The sequence below is a fragment of the Tachysurus fulvidraco genome, chromosome 22 (genome assembly GCF_022655615.1).
Source record: "Tachysurus fulvidraco isolate hzauxx_2018 chromosome 22, HZAU_PFXX_2.0, whole genome shotgun sequence".
Lineage (NCBI taxonomy): Eukaryota > Metazoa > Chordata > Actinopteri > Siluriformes > Bagridae > Tachysurus > Tachysurus fulvidraco.
The window spans coordinates 17548276-17575809 of record NC_062539.1 but is presented as its reverse complement, the minus strand read 5'-3'; the positions used below and the strand labels follow the sequence as shown (position 1 = coordinate 17575809).

Sequence of the window (27534 nt, the reverse complement as noted above, 5' to 3'; positions counted from 1 at the left end):
TGTTCATTACTTGATGTGGTCAATTCGGGTCTTAGATTTGTGTGTGTAAGAAATTGATGCATTAAAAAATTCCAAATCTAAGATCACTACATTGAAATGAGCTCAATAACAAGGTATTTAGCCGGTTTTAAATATCTACATTTCTAAGTTTGTTATTCATTCACTATGAATAATTATAAATAATTAATCGTTTCTAATAAACCTAATAGCAGAAGAAATGTAAGCTGAAAGATGTATCTGTGTATGTCCAAAGATTTTCCATTTGTGATTAGTTTCTGTTGTTAAATGCTCTATTGTATGTAGGTGTGTGTGTGTGTGTGCGCGTGTGTGTGTAAGGTGGATTTACACTGCCTTAAATAGTATTCATTTAACATTATTGACTTTTATATATACTGCATTTTACACACAGAAGCTGATATATAATAAAAAGTATATCATTAAAATAAAATAGGAATGATTCTTCTTTGATAAGTTAAAAGAAAAATCTCTTGTCTGAAGACTTGTCTGGTTTTGGGTAGCAATGACTCATGTGTGTTTGTGTGTGTTTGTGCGTGTGCGGGTGTGTGTTGTGAGTGGGCGTTAGTGACTGAGTGAGTAAGGGAGTTATTGAGTAGTTTGTTCTTGGCTCCTCCCTATCTGAGGCATATAAATGGACCCTTTTTCACCTACTGTCTCTATTACTGCTTTTGGGACGAGACTAGACGTATATTAGGAATCCTTCGTTTGAACTAAGACTAACTAAACCGAGGAAGCATGGTATCTGCCGGGCTACAGATGTTGGGCACTGCCCTGGGCATCATTGGCTGGATCATGACCATCGTCATTTGCGCTCTGCCCATGTGGAAGGTCACAGCTTTCATTGGGAACAACATCGTAACAGCACAGATTACCTGGGAGGGCATCTGGATGTCCTGCGTTGTGCAAAGCACCGGGCAGATGCAGTGCAAAGTCTACGACTCGATGTTGGCTCTCAGCTCGGACCTGCAGGCCGCTCGCGCACTCTGTGTCGTTTCCATTTTGGTTGGTATCATTGGGATTTTCCTGTCCATCGCTGGTGGAAAGTGCACCAACTGTGTGGAGGACGAGGGCGCCAAAGCAAAGGTGGGCATAGCGTCTGGCGTGGCTTTCATCCTCTCTGGTGTCCTGTGTCTGATTCCCGTCTGCTGGACTGCCAACACCATTATCAGGGACTTCTACAACCCTTTAGTACTCAGTTCACAGAAATATGAGATCGGAGCTTCTCTGTACATGGGGTTTGCCGCCGCTGCTCTGCTGATCATTGGAGGAGGTTTGCTCTGCTGCAACTGTCCACCCAAAGACAACTACAGCGCAAAGTATACAGCACCCCAATCAGCAGGATCCAAAGGCTACGTCTGATCATTTCAGAAGATGCTTCAGCTATGGACTCGATCTTCGTGATATTCTGTATTTTGACGAGCTGATACGGACATTTTATTGTCTTGTGTATTTTCGGCTGCTCACCAAAGTCACGACAGTACAAAGATTTAACTTTCGAGCTTTAGAAGAACAAGCAATGTCATGACAAACAGCAGCGTCTGTCACAGTTGGGTGTTGCCCTTTGGGTGTTTTTTGTTTGTTTTTTTAACCGAAAGCTTTTATATTCAGACAAGGAATATTCTAATATTCATTTGGTTTACTGTATTACACATTTGAACTGTATTAAATAATACACATATCTAGCATTTATATTTTACAGTTTATTTGTTTTACATTCTATGTCTTAAGATTTGATGTTATCGTGCATTCAGTGACGCCTGCTTTTTTGTTACCATTACAATACATTTTAAAGAAATAAATTTTTTTTTAAAAAACAAAACAAAACAAAACAAAAAAACAAGGAATTTTCTTTATTGACCACACACACACACCTACACATATTTTATTAACTTAAATGATTAAACTTACAATATTTTTCATTGAAATAAGATTTTAAACCAAACCAACATCTTAACTATCTTGTGATCGTATGATATTCAGAACCAGATTTAAAGAGAGACTGGTAATAATTTTCAAGACTCGCTAATGATTTTCAAGAGATTTTATATGACATATTTTTACTAGCGTTAATACTGAATTTACCGGCATTAATATAATATTCCGTATATTAAAATTTAACTTCAGAGAGAATTTAATATAGAATGAATTTCTATTCTGTTTATTTTTGAGTTCTTATAAAAATGAACCTTGATTTAAATTTAACCTTAAAAACATGTTGTCAAACTGTAGCTCATGATAATCTAAAAATCGGTTTAAAAACATAAAAATGTAGATTTTTAAATAAAAATTAAATGCGATAATAAAAGATTTTAAATGTGTTCTGTGATTGGTTCACGAATAAAAAACAGCACTATTAAATAGATAAAATATTATTCTACAGAGTTTCTGGAACAAATAGGAAATATGTTAAAGTATAGACCGGACCATGCGGGTCAGTGCGTAGCATATTTTACTTACTTTACTATTAGTTATAGTTGAGTTATATTATGAAAATATTTACTGATAGGTTCATGGATTTTTTTTGGTTATAGTACTTTAGGAGAAATTTTAAGTTTTGAGTGATTAAACTAAAGGCTAATGATTTGCTGTAAAATAAATAAATAAATAAATAAATATATAACTATCGACTCTTGAGAAATATGTATGCAAGAGTGACACCAAGTGTTCTTTAGTTGATCTTCAGTAATCTCCTCAAGAAATAGGTCTGGAACACACCCTAGAGTTCTTCTAGCATTACTACATTACTATACCAGATTGTCCATGTCTAAAAAATAAAGCGTATTTATTTCTTATACAGTTTACTGAAATAAACAATGTCAAAATAAACCTCTTCCATCGTGTCCATCTTGTGTATCAGCTTTAGTAGGGAATATGGAATCATTTAAAACACAGAGATATACAACTAAACTGTAAAGAAAACTTATTAATAATAAATAATAATAAAAAAAAAACCTCTGAGCTGTTGTTTATTTTAACAAACGATAAATAAAAAATAAAGTATTTTTTATCATTAATTAATTAACATGGAGTCAAGAGAAAATTATTAGAAATGAAATAAGAAAACCTGAAATGTTTTTCTCCATAAGGAGATTATTTCCAGTGACAGTGAACACGATCTCTTCTATTCCATGTCGTGTTAGTTTAGGTTAGGTTGATTGGCATCTCTGGAAAATTGTCCGTAGTGTGTGTGTGTGTGTGTGAGTGAATGAGAGTGTGTGTGTGCCCTGTGATGGGTTGGCACTCCGTCCAGGGTGTATCCTGCCTCGATGCCCGATGACGCCTGAGATAGGCACAGGCTCCCCGTGACCCGAGAAGTTCGGATAAGAGGTAGAGAATGAATGAATGAATGAATGAATGAATGAATGAATGAATGAATGAATGAATGAATGAACTTTACTGCTTTACTTTAATATACTCAACTTTACTGCTTTACTGAGCTCTAAAATAAAACCATAAAGTCCTAAATGTAATGTACGTAATGCCTTGTGGCATTCTGGGAACTGAAAAGTGTCCCTGCAATTGGTTTAAAGCACATACATACAGCATTTTATTATCATCCGATAACTGAGATGGATTGATATGTTGTTGATGACAAGATGATGATGATGATGATGATGATGATGATGATGATGATTGTTTAAAATGAAGCATTACACCCATCCGAGTTTGCCTTAATCGAGACACTTAAGCCTTTTCACCTAGACTCTAGGAAACAGAAGGATATGAAGCTGAAATGCAAATTTTTTTTAGATCTTAAGCATTATGAAGCGTTCTGACCTTGAAGTACTTTATGGGTCTGTGTTTTTGGTGCTGTTAGAGGTTATGTTTGTGATGTATACAGAAACTATAAGAAGCATGAGGGCAGAAGTGTCAGTCAGCAATATCTTATGTTACAAAAGGAGCTAACCCCACCTACAACATACCCTATAAATACAAACCCTCAGCTAAATGCATGGATTTGTCTGTCAGAGAAAATCTCTGTAGCATAAAATTGAAAAGAAAAAGAATGGCATCTCAAGGAGTTCAGATAATGGGCATTCTCACAGCCTTCTTGGGATGGTTAGGAGTCATCATTGCCTGTTGTCTGCCTCAGTGGAGAGTAACGGCTTTCATTGGCGCAAATATCGTGACAGCGCAGTTAATCTGGGAGGGAATTTGGATGACTTGTGCTGTACAAAGCACCGGACAGATGCAGTGCAAGATTTATGACTCGATGCTAGCGCTCAGCCAAGACCTGCAGGCCGCAAGAGCGATGATTATAATCTCCATTTTGGCTGGCATCTTAGGGGTTGCGGCATCCATCGCTGGTGGGAAGTGCACCAACTGTATTGACAATTCCCGTGCCAAAGCTACGGCATGCATCATGGCTGGAGTGTGTTTTATAGTCGCAGGTTTGCTCTGCTTGATCCCTGTATCCTGGACAGCTCAGAGCGTCATCGCCGATTTTTATAATCCCCTAGTGACAGACGCACAGCGCAGAGAAATGGGGACTTCCTTGTACATTGGCTGGGCAGCTGCAGGTCTTTTACTGTTGGGGGGTTCACTACTCTGCTGGAACTGCCCTCCTAAAGAGCAGCACATCTACAACCCCAAGTACTCCGCTGCAAGATTAACCCCTATGTCCAGGGAATACGTCTGATACAAATAGACTATAGCTGTATATCCATATGGTTTCTGTTAAGAATTAAAGCTAGAATTTGGTAGGCGTTCTGAATTGGTGAGTTTTATAAAAGTTTTCTTATCACCAATGGCTTGTAAATAAACCACATTGTTCATACTGTTCACTTTCAGCTGTGGTTTGGAAAAAATATTGTGCTAAATAAAATTAGCAAAACGTTTCGTAAACGTTTCTTGGTCATGTCATGGGGCAAAACGACACTGCACTAAGCTGGATTAAGACATGAAATTATTATAAAAGAATAAGTTATACCAAATCAATTTATTGAGATGATTGTATTCTTTATGAAACAAGCACAAAGTGAATATAGAGCTAACTAATCTAATCAGTACTAACAGCTTTAAGTAAAATGGTACCATCAGTCATCAGCCTGTGGATCGTTATTTTAAAAGCGTTTTAATGATAAAATGCTAATAAAACTGCCAAGAGTTCGATATCTCTGGTATATCTCTCTACTTTGATAAAAGAAATGATGAGAAAAAAACATAATTTTTAAGATGAATTAACAGAGAAGTGTATGTATGTTCTTCTGTTTTGTTTGTTTGTTTATTTATTCATTTTATTTGATTAATTTTGCTAATTTTTCATATGGTGCTAGTCAAAAGTTGTAATGAGAAATACAAAAAAAAATACCGTCTTTAAATGATTTCATTTATTGATAGAATCTATAGTCAAGCATATCAACGATAAATGTCTTAAGCACAAAAGTGTTGGCACCCATCATATATTTTGTAAAAAGGAATTTTATGCAATTGGACTTTTTGTGATCGAAATAAATATATGATATACTTAAAATAAACACAGAACTGTATCCTGCATTAAATCTACAACATACACCAGTATGTACATATACATGACATTTCCAAATCGAAAGATCTGTTATGATGCCGGTTCTAAGTTATAATGACCTCCACTCTTTTGGGAAAGTTTTGGGAAATGATTTGTGTCTATTAATCCAGACAAACTTTAGTGAGGTTTGGTGTTCATTGTGGTTCTGTGGGATCTGTGCTGGACACTCAAGGTCTTCCACTCTGACCTTAACACACCATGAGTTTATTATCCTTACTTTGTGCACGAGGGCATTGCCATGCTGGAACATGTTTGGGCTTCTCAGTTCCAGTAAAGGGAAATCTTACATCTACAGCTTATAAATACATTTTAGTCAATTGTGCACTTTCAGTTTTGTGGCATCAGTTTGGAGAAGAAGCACATATGAGTGTGATGATATACAGTGAGTGTCTGTGTACTTCTGGCCATATAGTGTAGATTATTATTCTTCTGAATGGTGACTCTATAGATTTGTAATCTGGCTTCCTGGTTTTGTAGGTTTTGAAGAGTGTGTTTTGCTCACGATACTAATTCAGTGGGAAAAGTTTCACTGCTAAAGTTTGTTTTGCTTTTGATGTTCACTTTGCATGGAAAATTGACCTTTATGCAAGTCATAGTATTTTTGTTCCGAGCTCCTAAACCTGTTTTTTGTTTATGGTGCAGATTAAAGTTCAAACACTGATGTATATCTAAAACCCAGGATTTAAGGTGTGTCCTTAAACCAGTCCTTAAAACAACATAACAGATAAAAGGTTTTCAGTTTCCATGAACTAATTGCTGTATTTTCAGCGTTTTAAAATTGAAATCTTGAAAATTTGAATCTGAAATTTCAAAGCATTTTATTTTCATCTTATTTTTTCTTAGACTTTAAAGATCACGTTTAACTCAGGTTTTTCATTTATCCGAGCAGACTACTGTTGTAAATAATAAAATAATAAATAATAATAAATATACAATATATTTTTTTTTTAAAAACAGCATCGGGTGATTTCTGACTGAATAAACCATTGTGAGACCACATTATTCGTGTATGAATGTGCCTTCATTAGGATGTGTATTGCAGCAGACGGTTTCTGGAATCTGGCTCATCAGGAAAAGCCGTTCTGCTTACACAACTCCTCCCTATGAGATTCTCTGTCTAACCTGTCACTTCCTTAAATTCTCTCAGACGTGTCTGTGGCAGCAGAAGAGCTACTGACATTTATCTTACACTGCTTCAAAATGGGGAAAATTGCTAAGGAGGTGTCGGGCCAGACGTTTTGCTTCATCGGGTTGATCGGCTTGTGCGTGACGTGTGGCTTACCGATGTGGCGTACAACCTACTTCATCGGCGCCAACATCGTGACAGGCCAGATCGTCTGGGACGGACTGTGGATGAACTGCGTAATGCAGAGTACGGGCCAGATGCAGTGCAAGATCCAGTCGTCCATCATGAGTTTGACGCAGGACCTGAAGGCCGCCCAAGCCCTCATTGTTATCGCCATTTTGATCGCTTTTGCTGGCGTACTCATGACATTTATTGGTGGAAGATGCACCAGCTGTTTGAAGAATGAGTCCTCAATGGCCAAAGTGGTCATTTTTGGAGGTATCCTGTGTATTGTGGCTGCTGTTGTATGCCTTATTCCTGTCTGCTGGTCTGCGGCATTCACGATCATAGATTATGATAACGTTCTCGTTCCTACGTCACAGAAAAGGGAGATAGGTGCATGTATATACATCGGCTGGGGCACTACATTCGTTCTTCTGCTTGGAGGGATCATATTGTGTACCTCTTGTCCACCAAATTATAATAATCCGGACATGTATCCCTACCAAGCACCTTACATGGGACCGCCCGGGAATTACATGCCTCCCAAATCATATCCACCGAGCGTCACGTACTCTGGAACCTACGTTCCAGGTAAACAGTATATGGCTCCGAGAGCTTACTCAGCTGTTCCAAGGCAATACATGTAAGCTGACAAATGTGGACAAGAACTCCTTCTTTAAATCTTCAAGTCACTGATCTTTGATTTGTCTTGAATGATACAGTATGTGTGCCTCCAACTGTATGTCTGAACTTACTTAAACATGTACAGTGTTCAAACGGTAAAAAATGCTTTGTTGTTGTACTATATTCATTTCCAACCTTTGTCGAAAAATATTGTATTATACAGTGCAACAGGTTTTATTATTTTTTTATGATTAGGATGCAAATGCTTTGTGTGAAGCCTGAATAAAGGGTTCCTTTTTTTTTTTTGAATATTGTCTTTAAATGTAAATCTCAGGGACCTTTAAATAATACTGATTTAGCCAAAAAAGCAGAGACTTTTCTCTTTACAGAATGTGGTCACGTGTTCAGGTGACTCCTAAATAATGACACAGGTCAGAAATGGCTGGTTTATAGACACCGGTTTGCACTTTTTGTGTTTTTATTGTCATTATGTTCTCTGAGCCTTTCACAATCCCTAATAAATAAATAAATAAATAAATAAATAAATAAATAAATAAATAAATAAATGCACTTTACTTATACATGTTCTTATAACAATTACCTGTAAAGTTGTCATCATGAACATGTAATTTTTTTAGTAGATTTTATATTATATTAATTATATTTATAAAACATATTTGTATTTTTAAAGAATGATGCTTTTTATGCAGATGTGCTATTTAATACAAATAAACACATTAAATATCTAAATATATAAAATAGACAAATATATTAATAATAAATGAATGAGATTAACATATTCAATATATTATTATTATTATTATTATTATTATTATTTTAACATTCATCTTGGATTTTTGTGTTATATTAATGTTTGTATAATATTACATTTGTTGTATTATGTTCCTTATGTTCTGCAAAGCTGCTTTGAGACAATGTCCATTGTTTAAAGCGCTATACAAATAAATTTGAAGTGAACTGATTATTATTATTATTATTATTATTATTATTATTATTATTATTATTATTATTATTATTATTATTATTATTAAGCAATGACATTAAATGATTTCAGGTCCTGATTTGAAGGATAAAGTCGTAAGGATTACAGAATGTAATAAAGTTAAGATAAAGTTGGACATAAACAGAAAGTAAAGCTAAAAATGATTTTTGTAAAAAATGATCTTTGTATATTAGAAATTTACACATTAATAAAGTTGTACCAAAATAAGCAGTTGTGTGTAAAACATCTTACATTTTCTACCTAGTTCCTTCTACTTAATTTTCTAGTTCTGCTGGAAAAACTGGTCTCGGTCAGTCAGTTGTTTTTATTGTACTGAGGTCACATGTTCACGATGACATCATAGAGTTGCGAACATACGATAAACAGCTACGTTGTAAGATGTTTAGTAACTGCACACTTGAGCTAGGTATAAAAATAAGGACGCAAAATAATAGAACATATGTGTAAATGTAGAAGTGGATTTTTCTTACCGAAATAAAAGAAATTGCCTCTGAAAAAGGCAATAAATCGCTCTGAAAAATAAATAGTTCTGAGTTTCGTTTCCGTTTCAAGGGGATTTTTTCTTTTTTTCTTTTTGCGTTTCTTCTGACGCATGACCTGTATCTTTATTTGGCCTTTCATTGGTTGCTTTCAAATTTATTTTGACTTTAGACTCCAACATTATTAAAAATAAAGTCACTGGTTAAAAGATGTTTTTGTTCTGCTATCGTAGCATGTTTACAGAAGACCAGAAGCTTTCGTAGAAGTGAAATGGACAAATTATTAGGCGTTAGTGCTGCCAGGTCCAGGGCTTGTGCCTGGGACCATCATTGTTTGTATTGTCCCCATGTGGAAGGTACTGTAATAGTGGTCTATGAACCCAACACTGAGACAGCACAGATCATCTGGGAGGGCTTGTGGATGTACTGTGTCTCTGTGCACACAGGAACGTTGAAGAGTAAGAGCTATGTCTCTTTGCTGGAGATGAGGATTAGAGCTCTGATAACCTGCACCAAGATCTGCAGTCTGCCAGAGCTCTGATCCTCATCTCCATGATTGTCCAGGGAGTCACTAAATGCATCAATTTTATAAAAAAAAAATATGATGCCACCAGCATCTGTTTCATGGTTGCTGGAGTCCTGAGCTTCATTGGAGTCTGCTGGACCACTGGTGCCAATGTCCAAGACTCCTACAACTCCATCCTCACCGATGCTCAGAGGTGGGAGCTGGGGGGTGCTACATCTACGTTGGTTTTGGTGCTGCTACACTTCTGTTTCCATCGAGCTGTTCTTTGAAGTTCCTTTGATAACAACGAGTACAAGAACTTCAAACCACCAACCAGCCTACATCTGAATGTAGAACATCCTCAATCCCTTTTTCTCAATCCATTGGGAAATTTAAAAAAAAAAAAGAGTAAAGCTGCACATCACCGGCAGATCCATCATGCATAAGGAAGGAAGGACTCATTGGCCCCAAATTTATTCTGCAGCAAGACAACAACTCCAAACATACAGCCAGGGTCATTAAGAACTATCTTCACCATAGAGAAGAAAAAGGAGCCCTGAAAGTAATGGTTTGGACCTCAACAGAGCCCTGAATCTCAACATCACTGGGTCTGTCTGGGATTACATGAAGAAACAGAAGGATTTGAGGTGGTCTACATGCACAGAAGATCTGTGGATAGTTCTCCAAGGTGTTTGAAGGAACATACTTGTTAAATACCTTCAGATTCTGCAAGTGAATCTAGAAGAATCGATGCTTTTCACACAAAATATGTTGATTTGATTTGAATTTTTCTTCTGGTTCATTTCCATTTTATTAATAAACAATAAATTGATTCTTACTTTATTTTATCATAAAACGTTGGTACAATTGGGCACAAAGAATCTGAGAATCTGACACTGAAAAATACAGAATCTGGTCAGCATTGGTCGAGTTTTGCACTGTTTGGCTTTTGTTTTATTGTCATTACAAATTTCTCAAAGTTGTTGCCAAAACAAAGGATTTTCACGGAGAAGTTTGTTCTGTCAGCCTTCAGAATTCCTTAAAAATAAACCTGTTTGTCTTTGTTATGAGCTCCATGTGACATTCATATGAGCTCTATTTGACATTCATTTGTTATGAGCTCCATGTGACATCATTCCATGAACTCTAATTAATTTGTTATGAAATTACACAAATTAAACAGATCTCTAAATATAATCCTTACACAAATTCTTATCAAACTCCATCTTGTTTATTAAAAGAACAAAATAAATTTCAGGAATATTCTAACTGCTTTAAAGGACCATCATCCGTTAGAATGTAAAACTTTTATTTATTCACTGACAAAGTTTCACGTCCTTTAAAGGGGATTTTTTGCTTTACTACTAAAGCATGTCCTATGACTTCCGGTGTGCTAAGTGATACTTGTTTACTTTCAAATGACAACAGACCGATGGGCATCTCGTCGAAACTGCTTTTTCTTCACTGTCTCAATGGAATCTCGTCAGGCCAGAAACCAAACCTTCCTACTGGTTTCAGGACCAACTCAACTCCACCCATCTAACTGCACCATATAACCTGCTGGTGTAAGAACATGCCACATTATTCTGACATTGTTGCATGTGTACAGAAGAAGACCAGTAGCATTCACGTGTTTACGTAGCACTCAAAGGAAACTAAAATGGTGTCCATGTGCCGTCAGATGCTGGGCTTTGGCCTGGGAATCGTTGGATTCTTGGGGACAATCATTGTTTGCGCCCTTCCCATGTGGAGGGTAACGGCTTTCATCGGAGCCAACATTGTGACAGCGCAGATCATTTGGGAAGGCTTGTGGATGACCTGTGTCATTCAGAGCACAGGCCAGATGCAGTGTAAGATCTACGACTCCATGCTGGCACTTCCCCAGGACCTGCAGGCCGCCCGAGCTCTGATCATCATCTCCATCATTGTCTGCCTGTTCGCCATGGTCCTGGGAATCTCTGGAGGCAAGTGCACCAACTTTGTTGAGAAGGAGACGACAAAGATCAAGGTTGCCATTGCCAGTGGTGTCACTTTCATCATTGCTGGAGTCCTGTGCCTCATCCCAGTCTGCTGGTCCACCAACTCCGTCGTCCAGGATTTCTACAACCCCATTATCACAAGTGCTCAGAAGAGGGAGCTGGGAGCTTCGATCTACATAGGCTTCGGCACTGCCGCCCTTCTCCTTCTCGGTGGAGCTCTTCTCTGCAGTTCCTGTCCACCACAAGAGGAAAAGAATTACAACAATGGCTACAAGTACTCCCAGCCACGGTCTGTTGCCACCAGCAGAGCCTACGTATGAGCATCGAAGCACTGGACAAAGACTTTTTTCTCTTTCCCCAATAATGTTACGCTCTCCCACTTTCTTCTTGTTCTACCGGAGAACTGTGAAAGAGGAGCAAAGACAGATATTGGCTGTTTCCTGTGAACAGATATGTGACTGTTCTGCGGTGTAGCTTAGATTATAAAACCTGTATTTATAATATTCACGAGGATCATTTTAAAACAGATCCTGAAGTCTAAAGATGTAAGGATTACAGAACGTGATCAAGTTTGAGAAGTTTGATATAAACCTGTGATGTAATAGGATCTGAACAAATAATATACTTATTCAACCAGTAACGCTGAAAAATGCTGTATTTTATTGTCATTGTTTGTTCATGTAAAAATTGTTGATCAACAAATCTGTCATTGTATTTTATTTTGCACATTAAAACTGTCGTACCACTATAAGTATTTGTGTGTATTACTGAACGTGATTAAATCAGCGCCTTGGTGATACCGATCTGGGACTCGTGTGTATTCTAGCTATCTGTTCTGGGCTCCGTGCAAACCGATGACACGGAAACACACATAAAGGAAACTATTCGATTTTGTTTGTATGTGTGTGTGTGTGTGTGTGTGTGTGTGTGTGTGTGTGTGTGTGTGTGTGTGTGTGTGTGTCATTTTGATAGATCAGTTTCCTGCCAAACTAAAGTGACGTCACTCATTACATCGTTACATCGATTAAAAAAACCACAAAAAAAAACACAGCAATTACTGAGAGAATAAACATCATCTTTTTTATAATATAAACCTCCATATTTTTGAATGCTCGTGACTTATACGTCAGTGTGTTTGCATACAAACCAGAGTTGGATATATAACACAGACGCATGCTGAGATTCGTTGAAATGTTGCAACGACAAACTTTTAACTAGGGCCGAGGTACGATACTGTATGTGACCCCCGGCTTACGCTGCTCATACATTCTGGTAAAACCGGTATTGTGATGAATGAGAAAGCCTTAAATGACAATACACACCTTTTGTCTAGTAATCTCAGGCTCTGTACTGGAGAGAGTAAAAGTGTGAATGAGATTTGATGGTATCAGGTGTGGGAATTGCATTGCTGGGTCTGAAGATCTTCCCAAACCGAGTATCTTTTGCTCCTCAGATCAGATATACTAAGCTTTCTTCACTGAGTATTGATTTCATATGGATTAGGTATAAATGTCAGTAATAATCTACTTCATTACCCATCGATTATAGTGACGTGACGTACGGCTAAGTACGGTGACCCATACTCAGAATTTGTTCTCTGCATTTGACCCATCCAAAGTGCACACACACACACACACACACACAGCAGTGAACACACACACACCGTGAACACACACCTGGAGCAGTGGGCAGCCATTTATGCTGCAGGGTTGGGGGGTTTGGTGCCTTGCTCAAGGGCACCTCAGTCATGGCCGGCCCGAGACTCGACCCCACAACCTTTGGGTTATGAATCAGACTCTCTAACCATTAGGCCTTGACTGTTTGTCGTGTATGATTGTTGTCAATGTCATTCACTTGCACGGACATCTCTGTAGTGTGTTTGCTTACAGACTCGGTTCGTAAAACCAAAACCAGTGTATCTGCATATTTTGCATATTACCCAGGTGATTTTGAGTTTCCTTCCAAAGAGTTTCAACCACAAGCATGTAAGCTGATCTTCAGTACAGAATATAACCCCCCACCCGGCTTTGTCCATACCATAAAGAATCCTGTAAATCTGGTATCGTCATGGCTCTGTGAGACAGCCCTAAACAATTGCACACACCTCTTTGCTTTAGCACTAACAGTCGCCTGAACACAAATCTGAACACAAACTGATTCTGTGCTGGAGAGAGAAAGAGAAAAAGTCTATCACTGAGTGTTAAAGATCTGATGTGGAAATGGCATCGGCGGGGCTGCAGATCCTGGGGTGTACGCTAGCTTTAATCGGCTACATCGGGGTGATCATAATCTGTGTCTTGCCCATGTGGCGAGTCACTGCCTTCATCGGAAACAATATCGTGACGGCCCAGATCTACTGGGAGGGCATCTGGATGACCTGCGTGGTGCAGAGCACAGGACAGATGCAATGCAAGGTCTACGATTCCATGCTCGCTCTGACTTCGGACCTGCAGGCCGCCCGTGCGATGGTGGTTGTCGCACTGGTGGTGGGTCTCGCTGGGATCTTTATGGCCTTTGCTGCTGGCAAGTGCACCAATATTATTTCTGAGGGAAATGGCAAAAGTAGGGCATCTATTGCTGCTGGAGTTGTCCTTATCATTGCAGGAGTCCTCACCTTCATTCCTGTGTCCTGGACAGCCAACAGTATAACGAGAGATTTCTACAACCCCTTACTGGTCGATGCCCAAAAGCGTGAGCTGGGGGCTTCGCTGTACATCGGATGGGGAGCTGGATTCCTCTTGATGCTAGGAGGAGCACTTCTCTGTTGTTCCTGTCCAAAGAAGGAAGATCGTGCGCCATCCGTCACGTATAAGACGATCAAGTCTAAATTATCAAGTGCACCCAGCTATGTCGCAGCATCACAGAGGTCTGCTACACCCACCAAGACCTACATCTAAAAGCTTGTGAAGGACTTTATGCATAAGACTTTGCACAAAATACTTAATGTCTATTTTAAGTTTGAAGTCTTTTTATACTATTTCACTCGTCCACTATTATTTGAAATTCTGTCGTATTTTCACACTCTACTAAATATATATGTGAACAATGTTTAATTAGGTTTTTGGCACTGATTGTGACAGATAACCTGCTGTGCAATTAAAATAAAACATTTTTATAAAGGCTATTTTTAGTTTGAGTTTCACTGTTTGAGTTTCAACTGATACCATGAACCCTTCACTTCCTCGACATGCGTCGCCGCCCATCAAAAACCTGCTTAGCAACCTGTGTGGAACATCTGATAAGACACACCTATGCCACTAGCATACCATATCTCTTAAAAAACAAGGAAATAGCCAGTTTTGGACATCTTATGTATATTATTACACTTTATGCTGACTTTTAAAAATGTTATCAGACCTTCTGGGTGGTTTGAAGGGTAAAATGGAACTGGGTAGTTATTAAGTTATAGTAGTTTACATTTACAGCATTTAGCAGACACTCTTATCCAGAGTGACTTACATTTTTTCAGTTTATACACCTGAGCAATTGAGGGTTAAGGGCCTTGCTCAGGGGCCCTGCAGTGGCAACTTGGTGGACCTGGGATTCGAACCAATGACCTTCCGAGCAGTAGTCGAACGCCTTAACCAACGAGTTACCACATCCCACATCTTTAATAGTAGTTGAGACCATCACATCTGTATTTGAGGAGCTTTCGTAAAGGATTTTATTTTAATTTTCAAGACAAAGTTTTTCTAAAATGGTGCTTTATATTATGTAAGACTTGATGTGTCCCGTTCTCAAAATCTGGGCCTTTAGGTTATATGTTTGATGAGTTACACAATGACATCAGCTGTATTTTTTGGCTTTAATCCAATATCTTGTTTCAAAGTGTGAGCTTTCATCCTGGATTATACAAAACAAATGTAAATGACTCAGAGATGATCAGGATGTCACGTTCGGTTCCTGAGGCCGGTTTTTCTACTAATATTTAACACATAAGTCATAAAGCATGATGTGGAATGCGGTTGGAGGACAAGTGGGTAGGAAAATGTGACCACATGTTATTGCTGGAAGGTGGTTATGAATGCCGGATGTGGTCAAAACTAAGCGGACACCTGAAACGATCACACCCGTGTGTCCTTTTTTGAACATTCCGTTCAGATTTATTTTTCTGTTTGCTGTTAGAATAACCTCCATTCTTCAGGGAAGGCTTTCAAATCAGACTTTGGAGGGTGTTTGTGAGGACATTGTGGCTCATTTATCCACAAAAATATTTGAGAGATCAGACAGTGATGATGGTCAGCTGTACTTGGTGCACGGTCAGCATTCCACTTTATCCCAGAGGCTCTCGGTGGGGCTGTGAGGGCAAGCAGTGGTCTTTATTGGCCTTGCTTTGTGCACAGGAACATTGTCATGCTGGAACAGGTTTGAGCCTCTTAGTTCCAGTAAAGGGGAAATCTTAATGGTACGGCACACAAAGACATTCTAGATAATGATGTGCTTCCAGTCTGCTGCTAAATGTTTAGGGGAAGAACATCTGGCCAGAGCTGTGATGCACAGGAATGTCCACATAGCTTTAAATAAATCTATTGTTACAGAAATAGTCACTATATCAACGATTCGAAGCTTTAATTTGTTAAACAACAAGTCGTTTTTGTAAGTTTGCTAGTGATCTGAATTACAGCTTGAGTTATTGTTACAGCTTCTGACCAATCAGTGGCGCTGTTGTTCTGTGTGCGCCAGGAGAACAGCACGTTCGCACAACTCTGCCATCTAGCGGTGAACAGCTGAAGTAGAATACAAACTACACTGCATGAGAATATCCTTCAATTATCATTATTTATTTATTTATTTTTATATGCATGTTTCTGTGATGCATTCATTAATTTGTTTTGTTGCATTTGTCCTGCACTTTATTTTTTCAATGTAGCCTGCAGTCTTTGGCTTGATTAAATAATAATTACATTTATTTATAATGGTTTTAATCTTTCATTACAAAACTCAGTTTCTCTCATTTTTTATACATATATAACTGTAAATGGTCGTGCAGGTTATGTTCAATATTAATATCAAAAGTGGTAAAAACTGATATAACTTTATTATCATTATTTAGATTTAACTTGAAAGTAAAATGCAAGAAAGCTAAGATTAAGAACGGCTTAATTCTTCATATCTCAAATTTTAGGTAGCAGGAATACAAACTAGCTGAATGCTAACTGCTAGTTATCTTTTAAAGAGAACAGAACAAAGCCGAGGTCGACGGTCGGCAGATTTCGTTCGTTATCTTGTTCTTCATTCTATATTTCTTGCTTTCATTTCTGTTACAGTTTAGTTTCGTTAGGAATTTGGATGAAAAGTACATCTTATCACTTCAAAGACTGTTAAATGAAAGAAAAATGTAGCGATGAAGTCTTTGAAAATTATACTTTGTAAACGTCCTGAAATTATTTGTTCATTTCTTTGCCAGAAAATCAGATATTCAACGAGTCTTGCTCATGTTTTTGTCTTTAAAACCTGAAGTGTTTTTAAAAGTCTGGATTTTGAGAAATCAAATGCAGTTTGTTATTTTATTCTTTTTTTCTCTCTCTCTACTTTATTAGACCTCCTTATGGCTCTGCAGGTGCTGGGCATCACGCTGTCTATGATTGGCCTGGCTGGTACCATCATCATCTGCGCCTTGCCCATGTGGAAGGTGACGGCGTTTGTGGGCACTAACATCGTGGTGGCGCAGGTCTTCTGGGAAGGTCTGTGGATGACATGTGTTTACGAGCACACGGGCCAGATGCAATGCAAGCTGTACGACGCTCTGCTAGACCTGGACCCGACATTGCAGGCCTCACGTGGTCTCGTGGTCACCACCATGGCAATTGCATGTCTCGGGTTCCTCATCTTCCTGCTAGGAGCCGAGTGCACCAACTGTCTCAGCAATCCACGGGCCAAGGCGAGGATCGTGGTGGCATCAGGGATCACTTTCATGCTCTCTGGACTTGGCACCGCAATTCCTGTTTCCTGGACGGCTGACATGATCATCAGGGACTTCCATAACCCTATAGTGCACGAGGCTCTGAAGAGAGAGATGGGTGCTGCCATATATGTGGGCTGGGTGACGGCCGGGTTGTTGTTCATCGGAGGGGCAATTCTCTGCACCAGCTGCCCACCAGAGAGGGTCAAACATTTCTCCAGGTATACGGCAACAAAGTCAGGCACACAAAGCAGCTATGCCTTTAAGAACTATGTGTGAGGTTAAAACTTCATCACTGAGATTAAAATAAAGGCACCTTCATATCACAAAAGGACATTGTTATTGTAATGTTGTGGAATGTTACACGATAGCAATTACTCAGTTTCTCCTCAAAATCTTTTGGGTTTTTTTGCCATTCGGTCAGCTTTAATTTATTTTATTTTATTTTTTTTATTTTTACACTTTATGTCTTTCTATGAAACCATATTAAAGTATATGACATATTTACAGTCCAACTTTTGTGTAGAATTGTGTAAGGATCCCTAAAATGTTCTACTTTTAAGTCCAAATTCATTTTATTACCGTAAACGATTCATCTGGTGATGAATCGTTTCAAAGATTCATTTCAAAGGCATAGTTTTACGGCTCTAAACATTTAATAGTTTTTTCCTTTCTTTTTTATTTTGTAGAATAAACTTAAATTCTTGTCCTTATGTGAATTATTTTAGACGTGCTGTTAGATTTGTTGTTAGATATCAGTACAATTTTAAAGTGGCACTGATTACAGTTTATTTTTAAGGAATCCATGAAAGAATCCTGATTTTCTTCTTCCACATATTAAAGTTTATTTTGACTCAGTTTACAACTATTATATAGTTTATACCTCATTTTTTCCTGAGGTATAAAACGAATGTATTTTGTTAGCAGCTTCCTGGTACACACCTTTAACGTGTGCTCGTGTTCTCATTTGAATAAAATTTGCTTCCATACTACGTTCTTTTCCTAATTCTTGGTGTCTTTGAATGCACTGTTGTGTCTGTGCGCACAAAAGAGGTCAAGACAGACGAGGTTGTTGATTCCACACAGTGACATCGTTGTTTATCCTGCGGGTGAAGCAAAAAAAAAGAAAAGAGCGATTGAATGTTTTGAAACCATGGATAAAACACAGCAGTGAATTCTCTGTGGCTTCCACACCCACAGCTGGAATGCAGATCGCCGGGTTTGCTGCAGAACTGAGCTCACAAGTTCTTTGTGTTCAACACTGAATCTAATCATGGAGAAGTGGCAGAAGGTTTTTGAGCAGGCCAGTGTCACGTTGGCTGTCTCTGGATGGATCTGTACCATTTTAACCAGGACCCTGTCTGTGTGGCTTGTGACCGGAGCCGTCGATAATACAACAGACACTCTGTCATTGTACTGGGATGGAATATGGTTGAACTGGCAGGAACCGAGGGTAGGAGATTTGCATTGCCACTTCTATCAGTCTCTTTTGTCCCTGTCTGGGCGCTTTAACTCCTGGAAAATATCTCTTAATGTTTTGATTGGACTCGGAGTCATTCCCATAGTGCTGTACATAGTGGCCTTGACCGTGTTCGCTCGGAACGTGCGATTCAAGGCAGCAGCTGGATTTGTTTTCGTTTTATCCGGGATTCTGATGCTGGTGATTATGAGCTGGATCACTCATGCAACAAACAGTGATTTGGACACATCTATTCCTTTGAAAAGGGAATGGGGGGCATCTTTATATTCCGGCTGGATCGGTATGGTGTTGTATCTGATTGGAGGAGGAGTGCTGAGTACTTGGTGGTTTAAATCAGCTCCAGAGCCACAGGAACAAATAAGAACGACACAAGCAGCGGCGATGCCAGAAGCAGAGGATCCTCTCTTTGCTAGGCATCAAGCTGCGTTTATTCCCAGTCCTTACAGACAAACCACAAGGCCTATTTAAAAAGACAGAGCTCGAACTCTCGCCTAAACTCACTCTGCACTACTGAGGTCATTTTGTACATTTGAGACTTTTCACAACAACCAACTTAGAGCACTTTAAGTCTCAAACTTTCAAGCCTTATGTTTCATTATTCACAGTAACAGTGTTCTGTGACGTCTGTTCAAACTGCTGTTCCCGAATATACAATTTGACATTGTTAATTTTATAATTTATTAAATTGCAATAATTATATATAATAATTCAAATAATTAATTTATTATTTACAACCTCATCGATGCAGGCCTCACAGTAGGGAACATGAAAAATAATTTACCTTCATTTTTATTAGCACTTTCTTGTACATTGTTATCCTGCTTTCAGATAAAGTTTGTTGTAAGTCAGGAATATGGCACACATTTGAGACTATACAGGGTGCAGGGAAAGAGCAGGTTGTAAATATTTATATCTCCGGTGATGAATTTTGCACACGTCCTTTGAAATGAAAGCTAAGCTATGTTAGAACTGGGGGGCGGGGCTAATTTCCGGGCAATAAAATGATAAAAATATAATTTGGAAATTTGCATTAGAATTTTTTTTTAAATTCTGTTGGATGTTGAGTGTGATACAAATAATACAAAGAAATGTAAATATTAAAACCTGCACCTTTACGGTAAGATTCCGGAGAAAGATCTGACATGGGGAGGAATATTTCCTATGCTTCACTTTGTGTGTTTTCTTCTATTTGTTTTAATAAATCTGTCTGTTGCCTGTCTTACAGTCATACACATTTTTAATTTTCATAGAAAAAGCGATTCCCCCGGATGACCACGGCTGAAAAGATCCAAACCCTGGAAAGGAAGCAAAACAACAGACATGTTATAATAACAACTGCAAGATAAAGACACAGAGAGAAAAGTTAAATTGTTTGAAAAATTGACATGATACAACAGGAGAGCGTGATTGGGGGAGGATGGGAACACAGCGTACAGTACCCAGTGACAGTGAGGCAAAGGGGCAGAGTGGCATTCACAGCCAAACAAGGGGGCAGAGTGGCATTCACAGCCAAGCAAGGGGGCAGAGTGGCATTCACAGCCAAGCAAGGGGGCAGAGTGGCATTCACATTCACAGAGTGGCATTCACAGCCAAACAAGGGGGCAGAGTGGCATTCACATTCACAGAGTGGCATTCACAGCCAAACAAGGGGGCAGAGCGGCGTTTGCAATTTATCACGGAGGTGGAGTTGTGTCCACTGCTCAAAAACAGAGCAATAGGGGAGTGGGGGTTGGGGCAGAGCAGCATCCTCACCTGATCTGGCAGGCGGAGCAGCATCCTCACCTGATCTGGAGGGTGGAGCAGCATCCTCACCTGATCTGGGGGGCAGAGCGAACTTTGGCAGGGCAGGGGGAATCCTCCACACTGCATGGAGCAAAATGGTGTTCTCCAAAGAGCAATGTCCCCTGTGGAGCAGTGAACAGGAGCAATGTCCAATGTGGGCTAGGGAGGGTGGGTAAGGACTCCAGTCAGGGGTGTGGGGATGCAACCAGCATGTGCAGTTGAACAGGGATGGGGCAGGGACCACAGCCGAGGGAGGGTTAAATCAGTACTTAAGGCGTTGGACTACTGATCGGAAGGTTGTGAGTTCAAATCCCAGGGCCACCAAGCTACCATTCCTGGTCCCCTGAGCAAGGCCCTTAACCCTCAATTGCTCCGCTGTAAGAATGAGATAAATGTAAGCAGCTCTTGACAAGAGGATCCACCAAACATTGTAAACGTAAATGAGGAAGGGGTGGGAGGCAGGGACGAGGCAAGTGGGTGACATCGTCCAGAGTGGCGTCCTCTGTGGAACAAGGAGGTGCAGAAATAATTCCCTCTCTGTGGAGCCAGATCACATTTCATAAAGTGTTTTGGACACATGCAATGCTTTGAATAGGGAATGGGGGGCATCTTTATGTTCCGTCTGGATCGGTATGGTGTCGTATCTGATTGGAGGAGGAGTGCTGAGTACTTGGTGGCTTAAATCAGCTCCAGAGCCACAGGAACAAAGACGAACCACACAAGCAGCGGCGACGCCAGGATCAGAGGAGCCTCTTTGTGGACCATCGTACTGTATGTCTGTTCCAAGCATTTTATTCCTCAACGCTCACTGAACTCATGACACTGTAAAACCTGCGGTACGCTTTTGTGTTTGAATTGACTGAAACTCAGATAAGGAACTTCTTACAGATTAGACAGGTTTAAAACACATCAGTATCACAATCCATTCTTCACAGCATCGGTGTCCAACATATCGAACTCTGTTCAAACTATAATTATTAGTTCTGTAATCCTTTAGGCTTGACTATAAACTGTAGGGTTTACGTGTACGTGATGTGCACGTGAGAAGAAACGAGACATCTGAGACACTTTTGGTTCATTTTTATTTGCACTTTTTCCTTGTACGATGTTATCCTGATGTTGATTCTGTTCAACTTTGTTTTCATTCAGATACATGGCACACGTCTGAGGAGTCGGACTATACCGCAGGGACACCGAGAGGGTTTTTTAAAGGAGCAGGTTGTAAATATTTACACTAGTTTTGAACTTTACACATGATACGAATAACAGGGACATTTACAAACTGCACATTGGAGTCAGACGAGCGGAGCGTGGGTGATGCCGAAGGGGCAGGAACGACATCTGTCATCAGATGGATATTTCCTACGCTTCGCTTTCCATGTTGTATTTATTTAAATAAATCTGTCTGTCTGTTGTCGGTCTCGCAGTCATACAAATCATTTCAATTTTCACAGAAAACAAACCCCTTAGTCGTGATTCGAGCTGGATTATTAATTACTCACTACTTACTTATTACGGATAAATCCTTCAGGACGATTTACTGAAACCTCAAACAGTCGACGTGCCTAAACATTTAGAAATCGACGATTAGCGGTCCGTTAAAAACAAAAAAAAAATCACGAGCTACGTTGTGCTGCAAATGCTGATTAAGGCTTCATTAAATCCAGTCTCTGGTTATAGAAATCATTTCAAATCATATACTGAAACACATACAGTCATGATACATAAAAGAGAGATATAATATAAGGTGGAAGTAGTTAGTGTGGCGTCAGGGGGCAGATTTAAGACCAGTTACTCCAGTTTCTCATCGCCTTCTTCTACATCTTTCAGGCTGAGAACCTCCACCGAACCTTTGCCTTTTGTCTCGCAGCGAATCAGCTCATCGATTTCCCGAAAGCAGCCTGGATCTATCAAACACACCTACGGGGCAGAAACGTGGCATTTAGTTACACGAACGTAATAGAAAAATGATACCAATCAACTCAGAAATGGAGTAAGATGTAAAAACATAAGGTTTATGCAAACATTCTCACAAACATGAAATCTCTCACCATCTCCAGCTGATCATCAAAGTCTTCACTCTCCACCACCTTTAAGAGCGGTTTAAGTTTCTCTTTCAGTCTCTTCCCATCTTTAGCTGGCAGGATGAAGCGCAGTCGCATATGAGCTCTCTGTATCTGGATGGATTCCTTCAGCTGTTTGATCACCTCAAGTGCCTAGATGGGTAAAGAATACACGGTGTTTAATAAAAATAATGTCTGCTATTGTGATTGCTGGGGATTGTACAGTTTTACTGTGATATTAATTTATTATTAGAACAAAAAACTGAAAATAGTTCCGATTTTTTAGGTCCCCTGATACGTGTGTGTGTACATACACCTATCTACGTGTGTATTCTGTGCATGTGTGTGTGTGCGCACATCTATCTATCTATATGTGTATTGTGTGTGTGTGTGTGTGTGTACATATATATATATGTGTATTCTGTGTGTGTGTGTGTGTGTGTGTGTGTGTGTGTGTGTGTGTGTGTACATCTATATATATGTGTATTCTGTGTGTCTACATCTATCTATATGTATATTGTGTGTGTGTGTGTGTGTGTGTGTGTATATACACCTATAAACTCTCTCTTTGTGTGTGTGTGTGTGTGTGTGTGTGTGTGTGTGCGTGAATACACCTATATACTCTGTGTGTATGTGTGTGTGTGTGTATGGATACACCTATATACTCTCTCTTTGTGTGTGTGTGTGTGTGTGTGTGTGTGTGTGTGTGTATACATCTAACTATATTCTGTGTGTGTATATACATCTATCTATATGTATATGCTCTGTGTGTGTGTGTGTGTGTGTTTGTGTGTGTACACTTACAAAGCGCATTCTCTCTATACAGACTATATAAATAACAATTTTAGGCCTAACTATTGTTGTACAGCTAAATCTAAAGGCATGTTACATGTCCTGGTGATCACACTTGCCTGTTCTGCTCACACGTATAATATTAAATCAGAACAAAAAGATAGTTTCCGGCTCAGATACCGGTTTATTCTCCTCACCTGTTGTTTCGTGCTCTTAGTAGCTTTGACTGAGTAGTGAATGTCCTTCATAGCTCTTTCGATTAGGTTCACTGTATAAGGACGCTTGGTTTCAGGATTTACACATTTCTCAGCCACAATCGTAGCGATGTCCCGAAACATCTGCTCTTGCTGAGACTGTCGTTCCTTATCAGACACCTGAAGTTCTCCTTTTGCCAGAATCTGTAACGGAAAAGGCAGAAGTTACAACCAGGTTTTCACATTCACTGTAAGTAAAGCAGAAAAACTTCAACCTCAGACATCTAAAAGTGTCACATTAGTGTTAAAGTGTTTTATTCCTGATCACAAGCTGCGGCTTCCTCCTCTAATTCTAACCCTTCTGTTTAGACTGATCGTTTTATACAAACTGATTCAACAATTTATTATATTCATGCATGTGGACAATCAGCACAGGTAAATGAACACAGAATAAACACAGAGAAGCCGAATAACAACGTTCTGTTCTAACCATGGTGTGAAAAACATCATGTCCTAATACACACTGACAAAACTCTGTCTTACAGAATTATACAAAGAAATAAAATATTACACTTTTGTCCTAAAGCACATTTACCTGTTTGCAGATTTCTGTTAAGTCTTCTGTCCCAAAGGCTTTTAATAAATCCTCCTTCTTGGCCACTTGCCCCTTGGACACGTTTATAAACACTGTGGGGGTCTGAAGCACTTCATCCAGATCTTTCTCTCTGAAACAGTTTAGACACACAGACGATAAACAACTGACAGGTCAGACACACAGACGATAAACAACTGACAGGTCAGACACACAGACGATAAACAACTGACAGGTCAGACACACAGACGATAAACAACTGACAGGTCAGACACACAGACGATAAACAACTGCCAGGTCAGACACACAGACGATAAACAACTGCCAGGTCAGACAGAAAGACGATAAACAACTGACAGGTCAGACACACAGACGATAAACAACTGACAGGTCAGACACACAGACGATAAACAACTGACAGGTCAGACACACAGACGATAAACAACTGACAGGTCAGACACACAGACGATAAACAACTGACAGGTCAGACAAACAGACGATAAAGAACTGACAGGTCAGACAAACAGACGATAAAGAACTGACAGGTCAGACACACAGACGATAAACAACTGACAGGTCAGACACACAGATGATAAACAACTGACAGGTCAGACACACATATGATAAACAACTGACAGGTCAGACACACAGATGATAAACAACTGACAGGTCAGACACACAGACGATAAACAACTGACAGGTCAGACACACAGACGATAAACAACTGACAGGTCAGACACACAGATGATAAACAACTGACAGGTCAGACAAACAGACGATAAACAACTGACAGGTCAGACACACAGACGATAAACAACTGACAGGTCAGACACACAGACGATAAACAACTGACAGGTCAGACACACAGACGATAAACAACTGACAGGTCAGACACACAGACGATAAACAACTGACAGGTCAGACACACATATGATAAACAACTGACAGGTCAGACACACAGATGATAAACAACTGACAGGTCAGACACACAGACGATAAACAACTGACAGGTCAGACACACAGACGATAAACAACTGACAGGTCAGACACACAGATGATAAACAACTGACAGGTCAGACAAACAGACGATAAACAACTGACAGGTCAGACACACAGACGATAAACAACTGACAGGTCAGACACACAGACGATAAACAACTGACAGGTCAGACACACAGATGATAAACACTGCACCGTTGCTGTATAAACAATTCTAGAACTTTAGAATTTAGCTTGTGGTTGTTAGCCACAGTTAGCACGAAGATGCTAATTCTATGTATTATACTTACGCTCCAGATCTCCAGCTCATCACCTTGTTCTTATAACACGCGATTTCATACCGTTTCCCCCCCTTTTTCATCCTCACCACCGCCACGTTGGTCAGACGGATCTGATTTGTAGGTGTAAAGATCGACATTTTATCTGCTGCTATAGACGTCACACTACACAAACGTGTCTTTCTTCTTCTTGTGAGCAGTAACTTGTTGAACCGTCTGAAGAGCCCCCTAGTGGTCTGGAAGTGTGAGTGAATAATCAGAATCAGAATCAGAAACATTCATTCATTCATTCATTCATTCATTCATTCATTCATTCATTCATTCATTCATTTTCTACCGCTTATCCGAACTTCTCGGGTCACGGGGAGCCTGTGCCTATCTCAGGCGTCATCGGGCATCAAGGCAGGATACACCCTGGACGGACTGCCAACCCATCACAGGGCACACACACACACACTCTCATTCACTCACACACTCACACACTACAGACAATTTCCCAGAGATGCCAATCAACCTACCATGCATGTCTTTGGACCAGGGGAGGAAATCGGAGTACCCGGAGGAAACCCCCGAGGCACGGGGAGAACATGTAAACTCCACACACACAAGGCGGAGGCGGGTATCGAACCCCCAACCCTGGAGGTGTGAGGCGGACGTGCTAAACACTAAGCCACCGTGACCCCCAGAATCAAAATCAGAAAGAGCTTTATTGCCAGGCATGTTTTCACATGCGAGGAATTTGTTTTAGTGACAGAAGCTCCACAGTGTAACAGAATGACATATACAGTATAGACGAAATTGTATGTACACATTTACAGGTGTGAGAAAAATTTGCAATTGAAGTATAAATAGTACAAATGTGCAAGTGTGAAATGGCAATTAAGTGTTGTGTGTTCCATGGTGTTAATTGTTAATTGTTCATCAGATGGATAGAACACTATGCTGTGATTTATAAAGTCATAAACTGGATTCTAAATAAATAACAAGTTCATTCATTTTATGTTCACGTTTGACAATATTAAAGCTATTGTTTATAACTCTAAAATTATTTTACACGTTTTACACTTAAGGGTGTAATATGATTCCATTACTGTGAAGCATGAGGTTAATATATTTAAGTCTTTAATTCACTAAATGTGTTTATTTCAGTAACAACATATTTTTGTACATATTTTATTATGAATTCAGTCTAACTTGTAAAAACAAATTGCATTTTTAAGTAAAGACACAAAAAACCAAAGCTTTTTGGAAAACCATGAGCCTACTTTTCATTGTATAGTAAATGTATTATGTAATAATTATGTTAATATTGAAATATTATGTAATAAATTGCAGTTACTCTGGGAAAGGGTGTGTGATTAATGCCAGAAATGTAAATGTGAATCTATTATGTATAAGTATTTATTTAACTTACTTTTTGTTTATTTGGGAGGACATAAAATAAGTTTGATTGTTAGTTGCCAGTATTATCTTGATATATGTGGCACTTTTTGTTTTAATTAGTTTTATTATTGTTGTTGTTATCATATTATTATTATATGATTATTACATTATTATTATTATTATTATTATTATTTTGTATTATTATTATCATTATATTATATTATATTATATTATATTATATTATATTATATTATATTATATATATTATATAAGTTAAGTTAAGAGAACTGGTTTGCTCCCAAATGAAGAATAAGTGATCAGATAACCAGATTTATTCTTGGGAAAGAGCACATTTTGATGGCAGGACAAGCCGTTTTGTATAATTACAGGTGAACGAGTTTAAGGGACATGAAGACATTGTACAGTACCTGTAAAATAATTACTTAACCGTGACCTTCTGTCTCGCTGCACTTTGTCCTGACCAATGGGATGAAGCCTCAAGACAGGATTAGTCCACTGTCTCAAAAAGGGAGTGCCACTAGTTACAAAAGTCAATTCAGAATAAACCAATTACTACATTCAATAAATTATAACGCGACCTATATTAGGTATATTATGTATGTAT

At 39.0% G+C, this 27534-nt stretch overlaps 5 protein-coding genes across 6 annotated transcripts; 4 read left to right on the top strand and 1 right to left on the bottom strand.

Moving 5' to 3' along the window:
• Positions 1-667: 667 nt before the first annotated feature.
• LOC113653224 (claudin-like protein ZF-A89) lies at positions 668-5130 on the top strand. 2 transcript variants are annotated; one of them, XM_047806642.1, is made up of 2 exons: positions 668-1244; positions 4018-5130. In XM_047806642.1, the coding sequence occupies exons 1-2, from the start codon at positions 754-756 to the stop codon at positions 4655-4657; spliced, it is 1131 nt and encodes a 376-aa protein (XP_047662598.1). In that variant the 5' UTR covers positions 668-753; the 3' UTR covers positions 4658-5130. The 2 variants fall into 2 exon arrangements, with proteins under 2 accessions (XP_047662598.1, XP_027018501.1); XM_027162700.2 differs by lacking the exon at positions 4018-5130 and having other exon boundaries at positions 669-2848.
• A 1540-nt stretch (positions 5131-6670) lies between these two features.
• LOC113653197 (claudin-like protein ZF-A89) lies at positions 6671-12195 on the top strand. Its single transcript, XM_027162659.2, has 2 exons — positions 6671-7261; positions 11147-12195. The coding sequence occupies exons 1-2, from the start codon at positions 6746-6748 to the stop codon at positions 11762-11764; spliced, it is 1134 nt and encodes a 377-aa protein (XP_027018460.2). The 5' UTR covers positions 6671-6745; the 3' UTR covers positions 11765-12195.
• Positions 12196-13486: 1291 nt separating this feature from the next.
• Positions 13487-18206, top strand: cldnj (claudin j). The gene is made up of 2 exons (XM_027162663.2): positions 13487-14170; positions 17005-18206. The coding sequence occupies exons 1-2, from the start codon at positions 13664-13666 to the stop codon at positions 17623-17625; spliced, it is 1128 nt and encodes a 375-aa protein (XP_027018464.2). The 5' UTR covers positions 13487-13663; the 3' UTR covers positions 17626-18206.
• Positions 18207-18473: 267 nt separating this feature from the next.
• Positions 18474-20045, top strand: LOC113653222 (claudin-4-like). The gene has a single exon (XM_027162698.2). It carries the CDS (start codon positions 18620-18622, stop codon positions 19292-19294), a length of 675 nt encoding a protein of 224 aa, XP_027018499.1. The 5' UTR covers positions 18474-18619; the 3' UTR covers positions 19295-20045.
• A 1626-nt stretch (positions 20046-21671) lies between these two features.
• sbds (SBDS ribosome maturation factor) lies at positions 21672-25734 on the bottom strand. The gene is made up of 5 exons (XM_027162697.2): positions 25539-25734; positions 24253-24382; positions 23661-23861; positions 22660-22824; positions 21672-22528 (listed from the first exon to the last, which is right to left on the bottom strand). The coding sequence occupies exons 1-5, from the start codon at positions 25664-25666 to the stop codon at positions 22400-22402; spliced, it is 753 nt and encodes a 250-aa protein (XP_027018498.1). The 5' UTR covers positions 25667-25734; the 3' UTR covers positions 21672-22399.
• Positions 25735-27534: the final 1800 nt, after the last annotated feature.